General features: G+C 46.8%; 1 protein-coding gene across 4 annotated transcripts in view; it reads right to left on the bottom strand.

Annotated features, from left to right (window-relative positions):
- Positions 1–22,207, bottom strand: part of TDRD5 (tudor domain containing 5) — a 198,646-nt gene that overhangs the window by 15,586 nt on the left and 160,853 nt on the right. For 3 of the 4 annotated variants that reach the window (XM_075320571.1, XM_075320573.1, XM_075320572.1), the window contains 2 exons: positions 14,463–14,633; positions 14,207–14,375 (listed from right to left, as the gene is read on the bottom strand). The exons of the other annotated variant lie outside the window; for it this stretch is intronic. In XM_075320571.1, the coding sequence (XP_075176686.1) occupies positions 14,207–14,375; positions 14,463–14,633 (340 nt within the window). The remainder of the gene's footprint in view (positions 1–14,206; positions 14,376–14,462; positions 14,634–22,207) is intronic. 4 annotated transcript variants of the gene reach the window in all.

Below are 22,207 nucleotides of genomic sequence, written 5' to 3'. Positions count from 1 at the left end.
GTACATCTATATAAACCAGCCAGTACTAGCGAGGGGGCTGAGCGAGCGAGGTGCTGAACTGAAGCAAAGTGCTGAATTTAAGATAAGTGCATAGTTTCAACACAATTACATAGTGGTGATAACTGTAATTGTTGAATTTCATTAGGGGATTGTGTGTCTGTTTGTGATTCTGTGAAAAGGGAAAAAAAAAAAAAAAAAAAGGGTTAGTCTTGTGATTTAATTAGTAGGATTAGTCACACCTGTTTCTAGAAGCTTCCAGCAGCTTCTGATACTCATTGTACATCTATATAAACCAGCCAGTACTAGCGAGGGGGCTGAGCGAGCGAGGTGCTGAACTGAAGCAAAGTGCTGAATTTAAGATAAGTGCATAGTTTCAACACAATTACATAGTGGTGATAACTGTAATTGTTGAATTTCATTAGGGGATTGTGTGTCTGTTTGTGATTCTGTGAAAAGGGAAAAAAAAAAAAAAAAAAAGGGTTAGTCTTGTGATTTAATTAGTAGGATTAGTCACACCTGTTTCTAGAAGCTTCCAGCAGCTTCTGATACTCATTGTACATCTATATAAACCAGCCAGTACTAGCGAGGGGGCTGAGCGAGCGAGGTGCTGAACTGAAGCAAAGTGCTGAATTTAAGATAAGTGCATAGTTTCAACACAATTACATAGTGGTGATAACTGTAATTGTTGAATTTCATTAGGGGATTGTGTGTCTGTTTGTGATTCTGTGAAAAGGGAAAAAAAAAAAAAAAAAAAGGGTTAGTCTTGTGATTTAATTAGTAGGATTAGTCACACCTGTTTCTAGAAGCTTCCAGCAGCTTCTGATACTCATTGTACATCTATATAAACCAGCCAGTACTAGCGAGGGGGCTGAGCGAGCGAGGTGCTGAACTGAAGCAAAGTGCTGAATTTAAGATAAGTGCATAGTTTCAACACAATTACATAGTGGTGATAACTGTAATTGTTGAATTTCATTAGGGGATTGTGTGTCTGTTTGTGATTCTGTGAAAAGGGAAAAAAAAAAAAAAAAAAAGGGTTAGTCTTGTGATTTAATTAGTAGGATTAGTCACACCTGTTTCTAGAAGCTTCCAGCAGCTTCTGATACTCATTGTACATCTATATAAACCAGCCAGTACTAGCGAGGGGGCTGAGCGAGCGAGGTGCTGAACTGAAGCAAAGTGCTGAATTTAAGATAAGTGCATAGTTTCAACACAATTACATAGTTTGACACAAGAACATAGTTTGAATTTATCCTTATACGTTTCCCATTGGGTTTCTTTCGTTTTTTTCTCTTTGTTTTTCTACTTTACTGTTGATCCCCATTTGATAGGTGCTCCATGGACAATGCTACCAGGTGTGTATCTTGTCAGATGTATGCATGCCTTGAGCAGCCGTTCGAGGGTGAATATGTCTGCACTCGATGCAAGCATGTTGCGTGTTTGGAAGCCAAGGTAACTGATCTAAATAAGCAGCTTGCAACACTAAGGGGCATTGCAAACCTGGAGAGGAGTTTAGAGCTCACTGAGCTTTCTCTGGCTGGGGCCAGTGATATGGAGGAGGGTGGAGGTGGGGAAGATCAGGACCCAGAGGTAGGTAGCTGGGTAACAGTTAGAAGAAGAGGTAGGGGGAAAAGTGTCAGGGAGCCTAGTCCTGACCTGGCACAACCTAGTAAATATGCCTGTTTGGCTGATATTAGGAATGAAGGGCCTGGACTAGGGTCACTACAGCAGGATGTTGCTCCTAGCAACCAGGAAAACAACTGCTGTAGGAAGGAGGGAAATAGGAGTGCAGCAAAGCCCAGACAGATGTTGGTGGTAGGGGACTCTATAATTAGGCGGACAGACAGGGTCATCTGTCGCCGAGACCGTGAATGCCGAACAGTGTGTTGTCTGCCGGGTGCTCGGGTTCGGCATATTGTGGATCGGATAGACAGATTGCTGGGTGGGGCTGGGGAAAACCCAGCGGTCATGGTGCACATTGGTACTAATGACAAAGTTAGAGGCAGGTGGAAGGTCCTTAAAAATGATTACAGGGAACTAGGAGAGAAGCTGAAGTCCAGGACCTCCAAGGTGGTGTTTTCAGAAATACTACCGGTGCCACGAGCGTCACTAGAAAGACAGCGGGAGCTTAGGGAGATAAATATGTGGCTTAGAAATTGGTGCAGGAAGGAAGGGTTCGGGTTCATGGAGAACTGGGCCGACTTCTCAGTCGGCTACAGGCTCTACGGTAGGGACGGGCTGCACCTCAATGGGGAAGGTGCAGCTGTGCTGGGGGAGAAAATGGTCAGACGGATGGAGGAGCTTTTAAACTAGGATCGGGGGGGAGGGAGGGTAGTGGAGCAAATAAGGGGATAGATAGAGCAGATAGAGAAAGGGAGACGGTAGGGGTCAATGAAGGATTAGGGGGGGATGGGACATACAAGGAACGTAGGGAGGCTAGGAGTAATAAAGGTGTTAATAGGATTAAATGTCTACTGGCAAATGCAAGAAGTCTTGCAAACAAAATGAATGAATTGGAGACTCTTATGTCAACCATGGATTATGATGTGGTGGGCATTACGGAAACCTGGCTGGATGAAAGCCATGACTGGGTGACAAACATACAGGGTTATAGTACATTTAGGAAGGACAGGAAAGGCCAAAAAGGTGGTGGGGTGTGTATATTTATCAAATCTAACCTAAAACCTGTGTTGTATGATGACATTGAGGGGAACAGCAACAATGTAGAGTCAGTATGGGTAAATGTACATGGGGAGGGGAATAATGGAAAAATGCTAATTGGAGTTTGCTATAAGCCTCCTAACATACCTGAACAAATAGAGGGTGAAATGCTGGAACAAATTGAAAAGGCAGCTAATAATAATAATCGGGTTCTTATTATGGGGGATTTCAACTATCCAGACATACAGTGGGACATAGAATCTTCTGGTTCTGCTAAAAGCTGTAAGTTCTTATCTACCATTCAAGACCATTTCCTCTCTCAGATGGTAGGTGAACCGACCAGGGGAGATAATTTGCTAGATCTGGTCCTGTCAAATAGACCGGATACAATTTCAAATCTACAGGTCCGGGAGCACTTGGGCACCAGCGATCATAATATGGTAAGCTTCGACATAATATTCAATAGAACATTTCAAAGGGGGAATGCTAAAACCTGGAATTTTAGGAAAGCTGATTTCAACAAATTAAGGGAAGAGCTTAAATGTGTAGATTGGGACAGAGTCATGGTAACTGGGGATACCGAACATAAATGGGGTAAGTTTAAGGATATACTGCTAGAGTCCTGTAAAAAACTTATACCCTCTGGTAATAAAATGTCCAGGAATAAAAAGAAACCACTATGGATAAATAAGACTGTACAAAGTATAATAAAACAAAAACAAAGGGCGTTTAACATCTTAAAGGCTGAGAATACAGAAATAGCATTGCAGGAGTATAAAGATATCAATAGGCAATGCAAAAAAGAAATCAAACAAGCAAAACTAGCTACTGAAACAAAAATCGCCAATGACATTAAAATAAATCCCAAAATCTTTTATAAATACATTAATGCCAAAAGGAAAACAAAGGATAGTATCGGACCCTTAAAATATAATAACAAGTTAGTTATAGAGGACAAACAAAAAACTGAGATATTAAATAGGCATTTCTCATCTGTATTCACCAAGGAACTGACTGTACCAGGGATCATTCAACAAGTGAAAAATCAAAGTCCACCACCTGATATAATTAATTTAACACAAGATGAAGTACGCCTACGTCTGAGTAAATTAAACATTGACAAATCCCCAGGGCCAGATGGCATTCATCCACGAATATTGAGGGAATTGAGCTCCGTAATCGACAGACCGCTGTATCTCATCTTTTTAGACTCACTTGTAACAGGGTTGGTGCCTCAGGATTGGAGGATTGCTGATGTGGTACCGATATTTAAGAAAGGTAAGAGGGTAGATCCAGGCAACTACCGTCCAGTAAGCCTGACATCAGTAGTATGCAAAGTTTTTGAGGGCATTTTAAGGGATGACATGCAAAAATATATTGCAGAAAATAATATGATAACTGACAAACAGCATGGATTCATGAAAGATAAGTCGTGTCTAACCAACCTGTTGGGGTTCTATGAGGGGGTAAGTGCAAACCTGGATATTGGTAATGCAGCTGATGTGATTTATTTGGACTTTGCAAAGGCATTTGATACTGTACCACATAATAGCCTTATACTAAAGCTCCAGAAGCAAGGACTAGGGGACACAATATGCAACTGGGTAAGGAATTGGCTAAAAGATAGGAAACAAAGAGTAGTCATAAATGCTACATTCTCTAAATGGGCTATAGTCAGCAGTGGGGTGCCGCAGGGATCTGTGCTAGGACCAATTCTTTTTACTCTCTATATTAATGACCTTGTGGATGGGATTGATAGTACAGTGTCAGTCTTTGCCGATGACACCAAACTATGTAGGATATTAAAAACCGACCTGGATAGTACAATATTACAAAAAGATCTGGATAAGATGTCAGAATGGGCAGATACTTGGCAAATGAGATTTAATGTTGATAAATGTAAAGTAATGCACCTAGGACGGAGTAATCCTATAGCTGCGTATACATTAAATGGAAGTAAACTCGGGACTACAGAACAGGAGAAGGACTTGGGTATTCTCATTACAAATAAGCTGAGCAGCAGCACTCAATGTCAGGCAGCAGCTGCTAAAGCAAACAAGATTCTAGGGTGTATAAAAAGAGAAATTAGATCCCGTGATCCCAACGTATTGTTACCCATCTATAAATCACTTGTAAGGCCACATCTGGAATACGGGATCCAGTTTTGGGCTCCACATTTTAAAAAGGACATTCAGAAGTTAGAGTCAGTTCAAAGGCGGGCAACTAGACTATTACAAGGAATGGAAGGCCTCCCATATGATGGCAGATTGAAAAAGTTAGATATGTTTAGCTTAGAAAAAAGACGTCTCAGAGGAGATCTCATTTATATGTATAAATACATGTGTGGTCAATATAAAGGACTGGCACATAACTTATTTCTTCCGAAAACAATACTAAGGACCAGGGGGCACTCACTGCGAGTGGAAGAAAAGCGATTCCGACACCTAAATAGGAAAGGGTTCTTTACAGTTAGAGCGGTCAGACTGTGGAATGCCCTACCACAAGAGGTAGTAATGGCAGATACTATAACAGCTTTTAAAAAAGGGCTGGATGATTTCCTCAGTACACAAAACATTGTTGGTTATAAATGACTTAGTGACTAAATGTAGAACTGGTGGAGGAAGGTTGAACTAGATGGACCTAGGTCTTTTTTCAACCTAAGTAACTATGTAACTATGTAAAAACAAAAAATGAAGAATAAATATCATAGCTAATAAAAAAAAAGTTAAAAATAAATATACAAATGATCTTGTTATAAACAAAAATAAAGTTAATAATTCAAAACAAAATATCAAATTGTTTTCTCTCTACAATACAGCGCCAATGTAACCACATCAAAGCCATTGTGCGCAGGTTTCTTCCCATTCTATACGAGACGCTTCACTAACGTCGATTTTGCAGAAGGGAAGTTCAATTGAGGTAAAAAGGGCAACTATTACAGGCGATATTGTATCACCGGGCTTCTTATCATCTCAGATCCTCCACAATACATGGTTAGGCCGGTGTCACACTTGCGAATGCTTCGCGTGTATCTCGCGCGAGTCTTGCGTTGCATCACCCGGCACAGACTCACACTCTCCTCACAGGAGTGAGTCGGATGCATGCATCTCTATGAGACGCTCCTGTGAGGAGAGTGTGAGTCCGTGCCGGGTGATGCAACGAGAGACTCGCGAAAGATCAACGCGAAGCACTCGGCCTTAGATTGTAAAGGATTTTACAAGTGCAGCGCTAATGGCTTCCAAACTTGTACACACGCATGTGTAATTGAAGTATTTTTTATAGTATTTTTTATCATGGTGCAAATGGAGTCAGCGTGTGCTCTGTCTTGCACCACCATTTTCGGGCGTATCCCCTTTCTGCAGGCAGACACCCAGACTCATAGACGAGACTAGTCCAGCCACGTGCCCAAACGGCTTTTCTGCTCCAGATGATTGACAGGTCTCTCACCAAGTATACGCTACAAAGTGACATGTCAATGCCGTGGCGCATGGAAAAGCTGTTTGGGATCGGCGTCAGACTAGTCCTGTCTTTGCCTATGGCCCCCGACCTGCTCCACACACTATTATTTTATCTGAAATTTCAGAGTGATTCAGAGAAAAACAAATGGCTGCAATCATGTTTTTTATAAAAATTCTAATCCACCCCCTTTTCTCCCCATTAGATAGAAAACAAAAAACAAAAACACAAAAAAAAACATTTGGTACCATTGTGTTTACAAAAGTCAGGTCACTCAAAATATAAAACTATTTAAGCTAGAAGTTAATTCCAGGGGAAAAATACGCAGGGTAAAAAAAAATAAATAAAAAAATAAAAAATTCCATATGGAGTCACTGTATAGCATCTGATTTTATGTATACATTGCAATTCTTTAAAATAAGATTCTGCATTTAGTCTTGTAAATAACGGCTGGTGTATGAGAACAGATTGCACACCAATAGGGTGTGGAAAATGAATGAATGAATGAATGAATGAATGAATATAAAAAATTGTCCTTTTTTTCTGAATAGAAAAGAATAGAAATTGGACTTTTTTTTTATACGCCTGTGTGATAACAGACCGAGTGTAATTTTCTTTGACAAAATAAATAATAATAATAACAATAATAATAATAAAAAATAATCATATTCCCCTCCCACAATACCATAAAACCCAGAAGTAAAACTTTTCAGCCGAGAATATTAGTCCCAATGGATTATTCTTTTCGGTGTCGTCGTTGTATGTTTCACCCTGAATAAATGCATTGGTGATTAGGCGATTATTAGCTATGTATGCCACTTAAGTATGGAAAAATAAAAAATGGATTTTATGCGATTCCTGGGAGCTGTGCCATTGTTTTCCACAAGGTGTATTCATTTCATACCTTTTCTACTGATTATCATTACCTATTGGGGATATCCTAGGGTTTTAGCTATAGGGATTGTAGGCTTTCATCTACATTAAATATATAATTAAAAAAAAAACTATTATTCTATTAACCCCTTCAACCCCGGGCGATTTTCTGTTTTTTGATTTTTGCTCCTCTTCTTGCGAGAGCCGTAACTTTTTTATTTTTCCGTCAATATTGCAATATGAGGGCTTGTTTTTTGCAAAATGAGTTGTACTTTTAAATGAAACCATGAGTTTTACCATATAATGTACTGAAAAACGGCAAAAAAATTCCAAAAGCAAAAAAATTGCAAAAAAAGTGCGATTGCATGATTGTTTTTGGGATATTTTATTCACAGTGTTCCCTATATGGTAAAACTGATGTACTGGTGTGATGCCACAGTTCGGTACGAGTTCGTAGACACCAAACATGTATAGTTTTTAGGAGTTAATAAAAATTCTGAAATTTGTCCCAAACTTCCACGACCCTTACCGTTCTCATTTTTCGGTATCTATGGCTCAGTAATGGCTTAATTTTTTGCATCGTGAGCTGATGCTTTTAACGGTACCATTTTTGTGCAGAAGCGCTGTTTTGGTCGCCTGTTATCGCATTTTGTGCAAAATTCACGATGACCAAAAACCGAACTTTTGCCGTTTGGAATTTTTTGATGCTACGCCGTTTACCTATCAGATAAGAAGGGAATTTTGTTTACTTACCGTAAATTCCTTTTCTTCTAGCTCCTATTGGGAGACCCAGACAATTGGGGTGTATAGCTTCTGCCTCCGGAGGCCACACAAAGTATTACACTTTAAATAGTGTAACCCCTCCCCTCTGCTATACACCCTCCCGTGCATCACGGGCTCATCAGTTTTGGTGCCAAAGCAGGAAGGAGGAAACTTATAAATTGGTCTAAGGTAAATTCAATCCGAAGGATGTTCGGAGAACTGAAACCATGAACCAAAAGAACAATTCAACGTGAACAACATGTGTACACAAAAGAACAACAGCCCGAAGGAAACAGGGGCGGGTGCTGGGTCTCCCAATAGGAGCTAGAAGAAAAGGAATTTACGGTAAGTAAACAAAATTCCCTTCTTCTTTGTCACTCCATTGGGAGACCCAGACAATTGGGATGTCCAAAAGCAATCCCTGGGTGGGTAAAAGAATACCTCGATAAAAAGAGCCGAAAAACAGCCCCCTCTTACAGGTGGGCAACTGCCGCCTGAAGGAGTCGCCTACCTAGGCTGGCATCTGCCGAATCATCGGCATGCACCTGATAGTGTTTCGTGAAAGTGTGCAGACTCGACCAGGTAGCCGCCTGACACACCTGCCGAGCCGTAGCCTGGTGTCGCAATGCCCAGGACACCGACGGCTCTGGTAGAATGGGCCTTCAGCCCTGCAGGAATCGGAAGCCTAAAAGAACGGTAGGGTTCAAGAATCGGTTCCTTGATTCACCGAGCCAAGATTGACTTGAAAACCTGAAATCCCTTACTCTGGTCCGCGATAAGGACAAGAGCGCATCAGACCGGCGCAGGGGCGCCGTGCGAGAAATGTAGAGCCGGAGTGCTCTCACCAGATCTAATAAATGCAAATCCTTTTCACATTGGTGAACTGGATGCGGACCCAAAGAGGGTAAGACGAAACGGGGATACCTTAGGGAGAAAGTCCGGGACCGGACGTAGAACCACCCTATCCTGGTGAAACACCAGGAAGGGGGCTTTGCATGACAGCGCTGCCAGCTGAGATACTCTTCTGAGTGATGTGACTGCCACTAGGAAGGCCACCCTTTGCGAAAGGCGAGATAGAGAGATCCCGCATCGGCTCGAAAAGTGGCTTCTGAAGAGTCGTCAGCACCCTGTTAAGATCCGAGGGTGTTAACGGACGCTCGTAAGGTGGGACCGGAAAGCGCCGATACTTGTCCCTTGAGAGAGCCGAGAGACAAGCCCTTGTCCATTCCGGATTGAAGGAAAGAAAGAAAGTGGGCAAGGCAAACGGCCAGGCAGTAAAACCCTGATCAGAGCACCAGGATAAGAAGATCCTCCAAGTCCTGTGATAGATCTTGGCGGACGTTGGTTTCCTGGCCTGTCTCATGGTGGCAATGACATCTGGAGATATCCCTGATGACGCTAGGAGCCAGGACTCAATGGCCACACAGTGAGGTTTAGAGCCGTAGAATTCAGAAGGAAATATGGCCCTTAAGGCAGCAAGTCTGGTCGGTCTGGGAGAGTCCACGGTTGACCCACCGTGAGGTGCCACAGATCCGGGTACCACGATCACCTCGGCCAGTCTGGAGCAACGAGGATGGCGCGGCGACAGTCTGACTTGATCTTGCGTAACACTCTGGGCAGTAGTGCCAGAGGAGGAAATATATAAGGCAGTCGAAACTGCGACCAGTCGTGAACTAGCGCGTCTGCCGCCAGAGCTCTGTGATCCTTGGACCGAGCCATGAATGCCGGGACTTTGTTGTAGTGCTGAGACGCCATTAGATCGACGTCCGGCGTTCCCCAGCGGCAACAGATCTCTAGAAACACGTGCGGGTGAAGAGACTATTCCCCTGCGTCCATGCCCTGGCGACTGAGAAAATCTGCTTCCCAGTTTTCTACGCCCGGGATGTGAACTGCGGAGATGTTGGAGGCTGTGGCTTCCGCCCACAGCCGAATCCGCCGAACTGCTCGGAAGGCTTGACGACAGCGTGTGCCGCCCTGGTGGTTGATGTACGCAACCGCCTTGGCGTTGTCCGACTGAATTCGGATCTGCCTGCCCTCCAGCTACCGCTGGAACACCTTTAGGGCTAGATCCACTGCCCTTATCTCCAGAACATTGGACCGAGGGGAGGACTCTGTCGGAGTCCAGGTTCCCTGAGCCGAGTGGTGGAGGAAGACCGCTCCCCACCCTGACAGACTCGCGTCCGTCGTGACCACAGCCCCGGCTGGGGGCCGGAAGGATTTTTCCTTCGCCCAGGAAGTGGAAAGAAGACACCACTGAAGAGAGGTTTTGCTGCAAGGGAAAGAGAGACGTTCTTGTCTAGGGACGTCGACCTCCTGTCCCATTTGCGGTGTCCGATAGAATCGGACGCAGACGAAACTGCGCAAGGGAACTGCTGCCACCATCTTCCTGAGACAGTGCATGAGGCGCCTCAAGGGGTGACTGGGCCCGAAGGAGAGATTGCACCCCTGTCTGTAGTGAACGCTGACTATGCAGCGGAAGCTTCACTATCGCTGAGAGAGTATAAAACTCCATCCCGAGATAAGTCAGTGATTGGGTCGGTGTCAGTTTTGACCTTGGAACTTTGATGATCCACCCGAACCCCTGGAGAGTCTCCAGAGCAATGGTCAGGTTGTGTTGACATGCCACCCAGGAGGGTGTCTTGACTAGAGGATCACTAGGCAAGTGATCACCGAGTGGCCCTGTAGGACCGCCACCACTGCTGCCATGACCTTGGTGAAGACCCGTGGGGCTGTCGCCGGGCCGAATGGCAGTGCCACGAACTGAAGGTGTTCGTCCCTGATGGCGAAACGCAGAAAGCGTTGAAGCTCGGGTGCGATTGGCACATGGAGATAAGCATCCTTGATGTCAATTGATGCTAGGAAGTCTCCTTGTGACATCGAGGCTTCAGAGTGTTCACCGCCTGAAAAAGTGCATCGGCTCGCTCGGGGGGCGGAGATGTTTTGAAGAAACGAGTCGGAGGACGAGAGCAGAGCTCTATCCTGTAACCGTGAGACAGAATGTCTCTCACCCAATTGCTCGCCAAACAAACGGTCGCCAGAAAATGGCAAACCGGTTAAGAACTTCTTGGAAGCAGGGCCTGCCTTCCATTCACGTAGCCACATGGCCCTGCAGACTGCCACCGAATTGGTGGATGCTACCGCTGGACATCTGCCACTAATACTACGGATCTAGCCGCCAGCCTAGAGACTGGAGGATCCACCCTGTGACACTGAGCCCAACCCTTAAGCACGTCAGGGGGGAAAAGGGTAACGCGTGTCAATAAGGCGCTTAGTAAGCGCCTGTCCGTCAAGTTCTGTGCTACTGGACGGCCTCTCTGGAGTTAGAGTGATCGAAACACGCACTACTGATGAAGTCGGGGAAGGTTCCCAGCGGGCCCGCTTAGCCTATCATAGGCCGCGGTCCGTGACGGAGTTCTCACCGTGGGATCTGGGTGTTACCCCAGGAGCCCCTTTTTGTACCGACCCAGAGGGACCCGGGAGCGATGAACTCACAGCTCCCTGGCCCTGTGTTATCGGTCTGGACTGCAAGGCTTCCAGTATCTTAGCAGACCCTCTGTCCATAGACTGAGTCCTGGAATGTGAAAGCTATTCAGAGATTTGCTGATTCCAACATGCAAACTCTGTCCCTGTCATCTGTGCAGTGCCTGTAATATAGCCGCACGAGAGGTACAGGTTGTAAAATAAGCCAGTGCCTTGGCACCCTTACTCTTTAAGAGCAGACAACAGCATGTCGTCCGCAGAGTAAACAGTGAGGGTATACAGCCAAAAGCAAATAATGCTGCCGAACAGTGAGATCATATACCATATAAATAAACATATATATATACACTGCGGCACCAAGGGGGGTCAGCACCTGAAAAAACTGGTGCCCCCCAGTGCTCAGTGAGGGGGAAGGAGGATACCAACGTATGCTCCAGCCCTCCCTGCCGACGTCCAGTCGGCCGTCCCGTCGTTACCCCTGACTGGCAGGCCCGAGAACGGGAGTATATGGCACTAGGCCGTAAGAGCCGGGGAATAAATTTAAAAACGCGGCCGGCAAACATGGCGCGGTCGGCGCGGTAGTCCCAGTCTCACAAACCACTCAGCAACCGCTGCAGCGTTTGTAATACAGATGCTGCATGCACCGTCCCTCAGGGGACACAGAGTACCTTATGATGCAGGGCTCTGTCCCTGATGATGTCCAGTCTCCTGTCCGTCAGAATCCCCCAGGGGCTGCGGATGGAGCCCGGTCCCAGTGCATGGCGACCGGTTAGGATCCCCCTCTCCCAGCAAACTCTGTCCCTGTAGCAGTGGAGCAGATTCTGAGATCCTCCACCGGCAGAATTATAACAATGGCTGCCGGCGTTCCGAGGGGAGGAGAGAGCCGTGGGCGGAACCGCAAAAGTGCGGGAACCTGGTGGCCCATAGTGATCAGTGAGGGGGGCGGAGGACAGCGAAGTGTGCTCCAGCCCTCACTGTCGGCATCATACCGAACGTCCCGCCTTTCTCCCTGACTGGCAGGCTCAGGGGCGGGAGTTTAACACACTAGGCCGCAAAAGCCGGGGACTAAAGTAAAAACCGCGGCCGGCAAACAGGCACGGTCGGCGCGGTAGTCCCAGACAAAAAATCCACACCGCAGTCGCAGCTGCGTCTGAGGCCAAGGTGCTTCATGCACCGTCCCAACGGGGACACAGAGTACCTGTAGATGCAGGGCCATGTCCCTGCATGTGGCTTGTGGCCACCAGATTCCCTGCCCCGAGTCTCCCTCAGCTGCAGCCAGAAGTTCTCCACTGCAGAATGTGCTGAAAAAATGGCTGACGGCGTTCTCTGAGGAGGAGGGAGGCGTGGGCGTAGTCACAAAAGTGCGGGAATCTGGTGCCCCAGCGTGAGTAGTGAGGGGGGCGGAGGACAGCTCAGTGTACTCCAGCCCTCACTGTCGGCGTCATACCGACCGTCCCGCCCTTTTCCCTGACTGGCAGGCCTGAGAGCGGGAGAATACTATACTAGGCCGCAAAAGCCGGGGACTAAAGTTAAAACCGCGGCCGGCAGTGCACGGTCGGCGCGGTAGTCCCGGACCCATACCCACGCCGCAGTCGCTGCAGCGTCTGGGCCCAAGGTGCTTTATGCGCCGTCCCAACGGGGACACAGAGTACCTGTGGATACAGGGCCATGTCCCTGACGATACTCCGTCTCCTGTCCGGCAGATTCCCCCAGGGGCTGCGGAGGGAGACCGGTCCCAGTGTCTGGATGACCGGATAGGATCCCACTTCCCCAGAGCCCCTAAGGGATGGGGAAGGAAAGCGGCATGTGGCTCCTGCCTGTGTACCCGCAATGGGTACCTCAACCTTAACAACACCGCCGACCTGAGTGGGGTGAGAAGGGAGCATGCCGGGGGCCCCATAGGGGCCCTCTTTTCTTCCATCCGATAAAGTCAGCAGCTGCTGCTGACTAAAACGTAGAGCTTGCGTGAATGTGTGCCTCCTTCAACACAAAGCAAAAAACTGATGAGCCCGTGATGCACGGGAGGGTGTATAGCAGAGGGGAGGGGTTACACTTTTTAAAGTGTAATACTTTGTGTGGCCTCCGGAGGCAGAAGCTATACACCCCAATTGTCTGGGTCTCCCAATGGAGCGACAAAGAAATTGATTTTATATTTTGATAGATCGTGCGTTTCTGAATGGAACGATACCAAATATGTGTGTATTTACTTATTTATCTTAACCCTTTAAATTTTCAATGGGACGAATGGAGGGTGATTTGAACTTTAAGGTTTTTATTTATTTTTTTTCAATTTAAAACTTTTTTTTTTACTTTACCAATTCCCCTAGGGGACTATAAGGATCAGCAGTCAGATCACTTGTTCCTTTCTGTAGATCAGAGCAGCATTGCTCTGATCTACAGAAAAGCTGCTTTACTCTCACACATGGCGGTCTGCTGGATGTAAGAGGAAGTGTGTCATGATAGCTACAGGAGTCATCCCATGACCCTGTGCTACCATGGCAACCATCGGCTCCACGTGATCACGTCACTTGACTTTTGATGGAGCTGGGTAAGTGAATGCTTACCGCGCCTGCTGTTACATTTTCACAGTGAGATGTAAGGGGTTAACAGGCACGAGTGGGAACGCAGACCCACTTGTGCTTGATAGCCGCACATGACAGCTGTTCAAATCAGCTGACATGTGCGAGGATCGCTGCCCGCTGTAGCCGGCAGGGATTAACCTGACACGATCTGACGCAAAGTGGTTAATTGGTCTAACGATGGCATTTAGGTTGCTGGTTCCGGGGGCCATAAAATTATGTTGGTGCCTTCTATAACCAAACCTTGTTAAAACAGGCATCCCAAATTAGAGCAAACAAAAAAAACAAACCTCTTTTCCATAGGCGGTTTACTAAAAAAAAAAAAAAAACAACAAAACTAACATGTAGATATGAATAAATATAAAAGCTTTAGCGTGTCACAGAAATTGGCTTTTTACCATAAAGATTAGCAGCAGGCGGCTCGGTCTTCTCAAAGTCCTCACATTTTCTGGGTGGAGACTGCAGATTTGGAGATGTGTGTCTAGACTCAATTAGTGAGATATAAAAGTCCTCCATTTGTTGAGAAAGAGGATCTTCAGGACTTATTTTTTCAAACTCATTTTTTTCCTATAAAAAAAATAAATAATAAAATCCTACTTCAGCGCAGTTTAAATCCTCGGCCTCCCGCAGATCCCCTCTTCTGTAGATACTGACCTCTGGCTTGAGGTTCTCCTCCTGATCTTTACCTACGATCTGTGAAGTTCCCCTCAAAGCATCATTAAAAAATGCCGTTCTCCCAGAGAAAGACCACTTTTCATCCCATAGATCTTCACCAAATGGAAAGGATTCTAGGTAGGGCATATCGGGTTCAACCTCTTCTCTAACCTATACGTGTATATGAGGGAATATCGATTACCAACCATGCCATCTTACTTAAAGAGGATGTCTAGGTTGGGGGGGAAAGTAAAAAAGCCTAGAGACATTAAGTGACCATGGACTGCTGATCTGTGACGGCGCGCAGTGGGCACACAGTGAGGATTCCTCGGTGCTTCTGATGCTTTCTGTGATTTGCGTACATGTGCTTATTAGACACATTAAATTTCTCTCAGAAGTGAATTGAGAAAAGCCGGATGAGAGTTGTTGGCACATTGACCACTAATGTAGATACCACAAGACCGCACCCTTACAATAGCAATATTGAGGAATCGCCACAACATGTGCAACCACACGCTATCGCAATTCAGCAGGTAAAGTGACTAAAGACTAGTCTCAAGCCTGGACAACCAATTAAAAAGAGAATCTGTTATCAGGATTATGCATGTTATAGTAAAGGTATGACCATAATGGAGCAGTCATCCTGATCTCGACAATCTGCAGTACAATGGTGGCGGCGCATGCGCAGATTGAGCTCTCGGATCAATAATGAGCAGAGAGGTCAATCTGTGAATGCGCTGCCATCAATATCACTTCACAGAAGACCACAAGGAGGTCAATCTCCTCAAGTGCCACCCCTGGCGCAAACCTTAAAATAGTGGTTACATACATTCACCAAAGGCAAGTGGAGGGGCCAGGGCAGGAGGCCAAGACCATGCTCACAGTGTCGTCCCTATGCACAGAAAGCTTATTTCACCAAAAAGTTAAATTACCCTTAGTGAAGAAATCTGCATCTTGGTTTTTGTTTAATCTGCATATGACCTGTATAACCGCACTCATTATGGTTATACCTTTACTTCAACATGCAGAATTGTGATGACAGGTTCTCTTTAAATATGTGAAACGCATAACCTGTCCCCCACTTCTTACCAACTACTGCCCTATAAAGATCCACAAAAACAGTGAGAGGGGCAGACTGTGCTTCTACAGATACATCTACAGTCATACTTACATGGGTTTGTATGGATGTCCGAGGCCCTGTGGTATTTATCTCTCCATAGAGATGAAGTCCCCAGAAGAAGCAAAGCGAAACAGCGTTGGGGTGGAGAGAAATATCTATCCTCCTGTACCAGTCTGTGCCTTGTATTGTTTATGATTATTGTACTTGTCCCTATTATGTACACCCCTTTTCACATGTACAGCGCCATGGAATTGATAGCGCAATAATCTAATATAGAAAGCTGAGTGTGTGTATGTATGTGTGTGTGTATATATGTATGTGTGTGTGTGTGTGTGTGTGTGTGTGTGTGTGTGTGTGTGTGTATGTCCGGGATTGGCATCTGCACCGTCGCAACTACAGCCACAAAAGTTTGCACACTCACACTTCTGGACCTCGAGAGCGTCATAGGCTATGTTGTGAGGTGAAATTTTAACCCCGCGTGGTCCAATTTACCAATCAATTTTGCCCCTATCTACATAACGGGGAAAGAGTGAAACGAAAAGTGTATCCGCACCGTCGCATTTACAATCACGAAATTTTGCACAGACACCTCATGTGACCCAGGGAACATCGTAGACTGATTTTGACAGGAAAATTTAACCCCGCGCTTTACCGTTACTCTCCAAAAAAACATGTCTCCATTAAAGTAAATGGAGCCTGGAACTACAGGTTATTAGTAGAAGCTGTGAGTGGTTGCTATAGGAACAAAAGACATTCATAGTATAAGAAGCTTATATGTGAGGTAATAAGATGTCGGTGGGGAGACGGGGAAAGAGACAGACGGGGAAAGAGACAGACGGGGAAAGAGACAGACGGGGAAAGAGACAGACGGAGCACACTACTTGGCCAATTTAGTTAAATCTGTGTGGAATATCTGTGGTGTTGAAATATATGTTGTGAAATGCTTCTATTAGCTTAGTTTTTGCCCTTTAATAATTACATTTCTATTTGTTTTGTGGTTTTTGTGTGCACAATACATTTTTTAACACATTCTATTTTGTTAACAACAGTTATTAACCTGGGCGAAGCCGGGTAGTGCAGCTAGTAAATAATGATAATAATAATAATAATAATAATAATAATAATAATAAATAACATAGGGTCCCTGATATCCATACAATTCATTGTATGACTGTTTGCATTGTTTCACACTACCACAGTGGTTGCAATATACTTTGTGTGTCCTGCTGTGCTGCCTGTATGGTATATGTTCACCTCATTTGAGATATTCCCTGTTCATTTGTATTTTATTCTCATTTGTTTTTTTAATATATATATATATATTTTTAATAATTTGCATTGGCATACAGTATATGTCTTCATAAGCTGTGATTAGGTTCTCAGGTAGAAATTTAACAACAACGCCATTTAAGCCAGTAAGGCAATGGACAAGTTACATGCAAAAATTACATTTTATTACATAATTAAAAAAAAAAGTTAAGAGAAATGCCTACGAGGAACCCAAAATACCGGGAATAGATGTTAGAACAGATTTATATATAAGTGCAGAGTAATGCTCCTACTATTAATAAATTAATACACTGTATTAATCATCCCAAAACTGTATTAATCATCCCAAAAATATATACATACATACACATACATATACACACAGTATATATACACGTTGTTATAAATCACCTCACATCATGTGATGCAATAAATAGGGTTAAATACTATAATATATATAATATTGCACTGAATATGGATGTGAAAGAAGGGAATTTTGTTACTTACCGTAAATTCCTTTTCTTCTAGCTCTTATTGGGAGACCCAGACGATTGGGGTATAGCTACTGCCTCCGGAGGCCACACAAAGCACTACACCAAAAAGTGCAAGGCCCCTCCCCTTCTGGCTATACCCCCCCGTGGTATCACGGGTTCTCCAGTTTTAGTGCCAAAGCAAGAAGGAGGAAAGCCAATAACTGGTTTAAACAAATTAACTCCGAGTAACATCGGAGAACTGAAAAACCGTTCAACATGAACAACATGTGTACCCGCAAACCACAAAAAAATCCCGAAGGACAACAGGGCGGGTGCTGGGTCTTCCAATAAGAGCTAGAAGAAAAGGAATTTACGGTAAGTAACAAAATTCCCTTCTTCTTCAGCGCTCTATTGGGAGACCCAGACGATTGGGACGTCCAAAAGCTGTCCCTGGGTGGGTAAAGAAATACCTCATGTTAGAGCTGCAAAACAGCCCTCCCCTACGGGGGTGTCACTGCCGCCTGCAGGACTCTTCTACCTAAGCTGGCATCCGCCGAAGCATAGGTATGCACCTGATAATGCTTGGTGAAAGTGTGCAGACTCGACCAGGTAGCTGCCTGGCACACTTGTTGAGCCGAAGCCTGGTGTCGTAATGCCCAGGACGCACCCACGGCTCTGGTTGAGTGGGCTTTTAGCCCTGAAGGAACCGGAAGCCCCGCAGAACGGTAGGCCTCTAGAATTGGTTCTTTGATCCATCGAGCCAGGGTGGCTTTAGAAGCCTGCAACCCCTTGCGCGGACCAGCGACAAGGACAAAAAGTGCATCGGAACGGCGCATGGGCGCCGTGCGGGAAATGTAGATTCTGAGTGCTCTCACCAGATCCAGCAAACGTAAGTCCTTTTCATACCGGTGAACCGGATGAGGACAAAAGGAAGGCAAGGATATATCCTGATTAAGATGAAACGAGGAGACGACCTTAGGGAGAAACTCCGGAATGGGGCGCAGCACTACCTTGTCCTGGTGGAACACCAGGAAGGGAGCCTTGGATGACAGAGCTGCCAGCTCCGACACTCGCCGAAGCGATGTGATCGCAACAAGAAACGCCACTTTCTGTGACAGGCGAGAAAAGGAAACTTCCTTCAGAGGCTCGAAAGGCGGCTTCTGGAGAGCAACTAGTACCCTGTTCAGATCCCATGGATCTAACGGCCGCCTGTACGGGGGCACAATATGACAGACCCCCTGCAGGAACGTGCGCACCTTAGGAAGACGTGCTAGACGCTTCTGAAAAAACACGGATATTGCCGATACTTGCCCTTTAAGGGAGCTGAGCGACAAGCCCTTTTCTAACCCCGATTGCAGGAAAGAAAGAAAAGTGGGCAATGCAAATGGCCAGGGAGACACTCCCTGAGCGGAACACCAGGATAAGAAAATCTTCCACGTTCTGTGGTAGATCTTAGCAGAAGTCGACTTTCTAGCCTGTCTCATTGTGGCTACAACTCCTTGGGATAATCCTGCAGACGCTAGGATCCAGGACTCAATGGCCACACAGTCAGGTTCAGGGCCGCAGAATTCTGATGGAAAAACGGCCCTTGGGACAGTAAGTCTGGTCTGTCTGGAAGTGACCACGGTCGGCCGACCGTGAGATGCCACAGATCCGGATACCACGATCTCCTCGGCCAGTCTGGGGCGACGAGTATGACGCGGCTGCAATCGGATCTGATCTTGCGTAAGACTCTGGGCAAGAGTGCCAGAGGCGGGAATACGTATGGGAGCCGGAACTGCGACCAATCTTGTACTAAGGCGTCTGCCGCCAGAGCTCTTTGATCGCGCGACCTCGCCATAAATGCCGGGACCTTGTTGTTGTGCCGGGACGCCATTAGGTCGACGTCCGGCACTCCCCAGCGGCGACAGATTTCCTGAAACGCGTCCGGGTGAAGGGACCATTCCCCTGCGTCCATGCCCTGGCGACTGAGGAAGTCTGCTTCCCAGTTTTCGACGCCTGGGATGTGAACCGCGGATATGGTGGATGCTGTGTCTTCCACCCACATTAGAATGCGCCGGACTTCTTGGAAGGCTTGCCGACTGCGCGTCCCTCCTTGGTGGTTGATGTATGCCACCGCTGTGGAGTTGTCCGACTGGATTCGGATCTGCTTTCCTTCCAGCCACTGTTGGAAGGCTAGTAGGGCAAGATACACTGCCCTGATTTCCAGAACATTGATCTGAAGGGTGGACTCCTGCGGAGTCCACGTTCCCTGAGTCCTGTGGTGGAGAAAAACTGCTCCCCACCCTGACAGACTCGCATCTGTCGTGACTACTGCCCAGGATGGGGGCAGGAAGGATCTTCCCTGAGACAATGAGGTGGGAAGGAGCCACCATTGTAGAGAGTCCTTGGCCGTCTGGGAAAGGGAGACTTTCCTGTCTAGTGACGTTGACTTTCCGTCCCATTGGCGGAGAATGTCCCATTGAAGTGGGCGCAGATGAAACTGCGCAAATGGAACTGCTTCCATGGCTGCCACCATCTTCCCTAGGAAGTGCATGAGGCGCCGCAAGGGGTGCGACTGACCCTGAAGGAGAGATTGCACCCCTGTTTGTAGTGATCGCTGTTTGTTCAGCGGAAGCTTCACTATCGCTGCTAGAGTATGGAACTCCATGCCAAGATACGTGAGTGATTGGGTCGGTGACAGGATCGACTTTGGAAAGTTGATGATCCATCCGAAAGACTGTAGAGTCTCCAGCGTAGCATTCAGGCTGAGTTGGCATGTCTCTTGAGAGGGTGCCTTGACCAGTAGATCGTCTAGGTAAGGGATCACCGAGTGTCCCTGAGAGTGCAAGACTGCTACCACTGCCGCCATGACCTTGGTGAAGACCCGTGGGGCTGTCGCCAGACCGAATGGCAGAGCTACGAACTGAAGATGGTCGTCTCCTATCACAAAACGTAGAAAACGTTGATGTTCTGTAGCAATTGGCACGTGGAGATAAGCATCTTTGATGTCTATTGAGGCAAGGAAGTCTCCTCGAGACATTGAGGCAATGACAGATCGTAGGGTTTCCATCCGGAACCGCCTGGCGTGCACATGTTTGTTGAGCAGTTTTAGGTCCAGAACAGGACGGAATGAGCCGTCCTTTTTTGGAACCACAAAGAGATTGGAGTAAAACCCTCGACCCTGTTCCTGAGGAGGGACAGGGATCACTACTCCTTCCGCTCTTAGGGAGTCCACCGCCTGCCGCAGAGCATCTGCTCGGTCTGGATGTGGGGAGGTTCTGAAGAATCGGGCTGGAGGACGAGAACTGAACTCGATTCTGTACCCGCGAGACAAAATGTCTGTCACCCACCGGTCCTTGACCTGTGACAGCCAAATGTCGCAAAAGCGGGAGAGCCTGCCCCCGACCGGAGATTCGGCGGGAGGGGGCTGGAAGTCATGAGGTAGCCGCTTTGGAAGCGGTTCCTCCATTTGCTTTCTTGGGGCGTGCGTGAGCCCGCCAGGAATCTGAGTTTCTTTGCGTCCTCTGAGACCCTTTGGACGAGGTAAATGGTGTCTTGCCCGAACCTCGAAAGGACTGAAACCTCTGCTGCCACTTTTTCTGCTGAGGTTTGCTTGTTCTGGGCTGGGGTAAAGAAGAGTCTTTACCCTTGGACTGCTTAATGATGTCAGCCAATGGCTCGCCAAACAGTCTATCTCTAGATAAAGGCAAGCTGGTTAAACATTTTTTGGAACCAGCATCTGCCTTCCAGTCCCTTAACCACAAGGCTCTGCGCAAAACTACCGAATTGGCGGACGCCATTGAGGTGCGGCTGGTAGATTCTAGGACCGCATTGATAGCGTAAGACGCAAACGCAGACATCTGCGAGGTAAGGGACGCCACTTGTGGCACTGCTGGATGTATGATAGCATCCACTTTTGCTAAACCAGCTGAAATAGCCTGGAGAGCCCATACGGCTGCGAATGCCGGAGCAAACGACGCGCCGATAGCTTCATAGACAGATTTTAACCAAAGGTCCATCTGTCTGTCATTGGCATCTTTAAGTGAAGCGCCATCCTCCACTGCAACTATGGATCTAGCTGCAAGTTTGGAAATCGGGGGGTCTACCTTTGGACACTGGGTCCAGCGCTTGACCACATCAGGGGGGAAAGGATAACGTGTATCCCTAGAACGTTTAGAGAAACGTCTTTCTGGGTGAGCGTCGTGTTTCTGGATTGATTCTCTGAAGTCAGAGTGATCCAACAAAGCACTCAATTTACGCTTGGGATAGAGGAAACGAAACTTCTCCTGCTCTGCAGCTGCCTCTTCTGCTGAAGGGGCTGGGGGAGAAATATCTAACAGCCTATTGATGGCTGAGATGAGGTCGTTTACCATGGCGTCCCCATCAGGGGTATCCAGGTTGAGAGGGGTTCCAGGAGTGGATTCCTGATCACTCTCTTCAGACACCTCACAGGGAGACTGATTGCGCTGAGACCCTGAGCAGTGTGATGACGTTGAGGGTCTTTCCCAGCGAGCTCGCTTAGGGTGGCTGGGGCTATCATCTGAGTCATAATCCTCAGCTTGTGAAGCCGGGGACCCCCTTGTAGTCTGGATTGGATCCAGCTGAGGGGGGCCAGAGGACAGAGACCTCGCCGAGTCCAAAGACTGAGCCCCAGACATGGATTGCAAAGTTTCAAGAATTTTTGTCATAGTCACAGACATTCTATCAGCAAAAACTGCAAAGTCTGTCCCTGGCGCCGGGGCAGAACTTACAAGCGTCTCAGCCTGGGTCACTACCTCTCCGGACTCCGGCTGGCGAAGCAGCACCGGATCGGAGCATTGCACACAATGGGGGTCATCGGAGCCTTCTGGTAGAGCAGCCCCACATGCAGCACACGCAGTGTACACAGCCCTAGCCTTGGC

This window comes from Anomaloglossus baeobatrachus, chromosome 8 (genome assembly GCF_048569485.1).
Source record: "Anomaloglossus baeobatrachus isolate aAnoBae1 chromosome 8, aAnoBae1.hap1, whole genome shotgun sequence".
Taxonomy (NCBI): domain Eukaryota; kingdom Metazoa; phylum Chordata; class Amphibia; order Anura; family Aromobatidae; genus Anomaloglossus; species Anomaloglossus baeobatrachus.
This window is presented reverse-complemented; position numbering and strand designations above follow the sequence as displayed.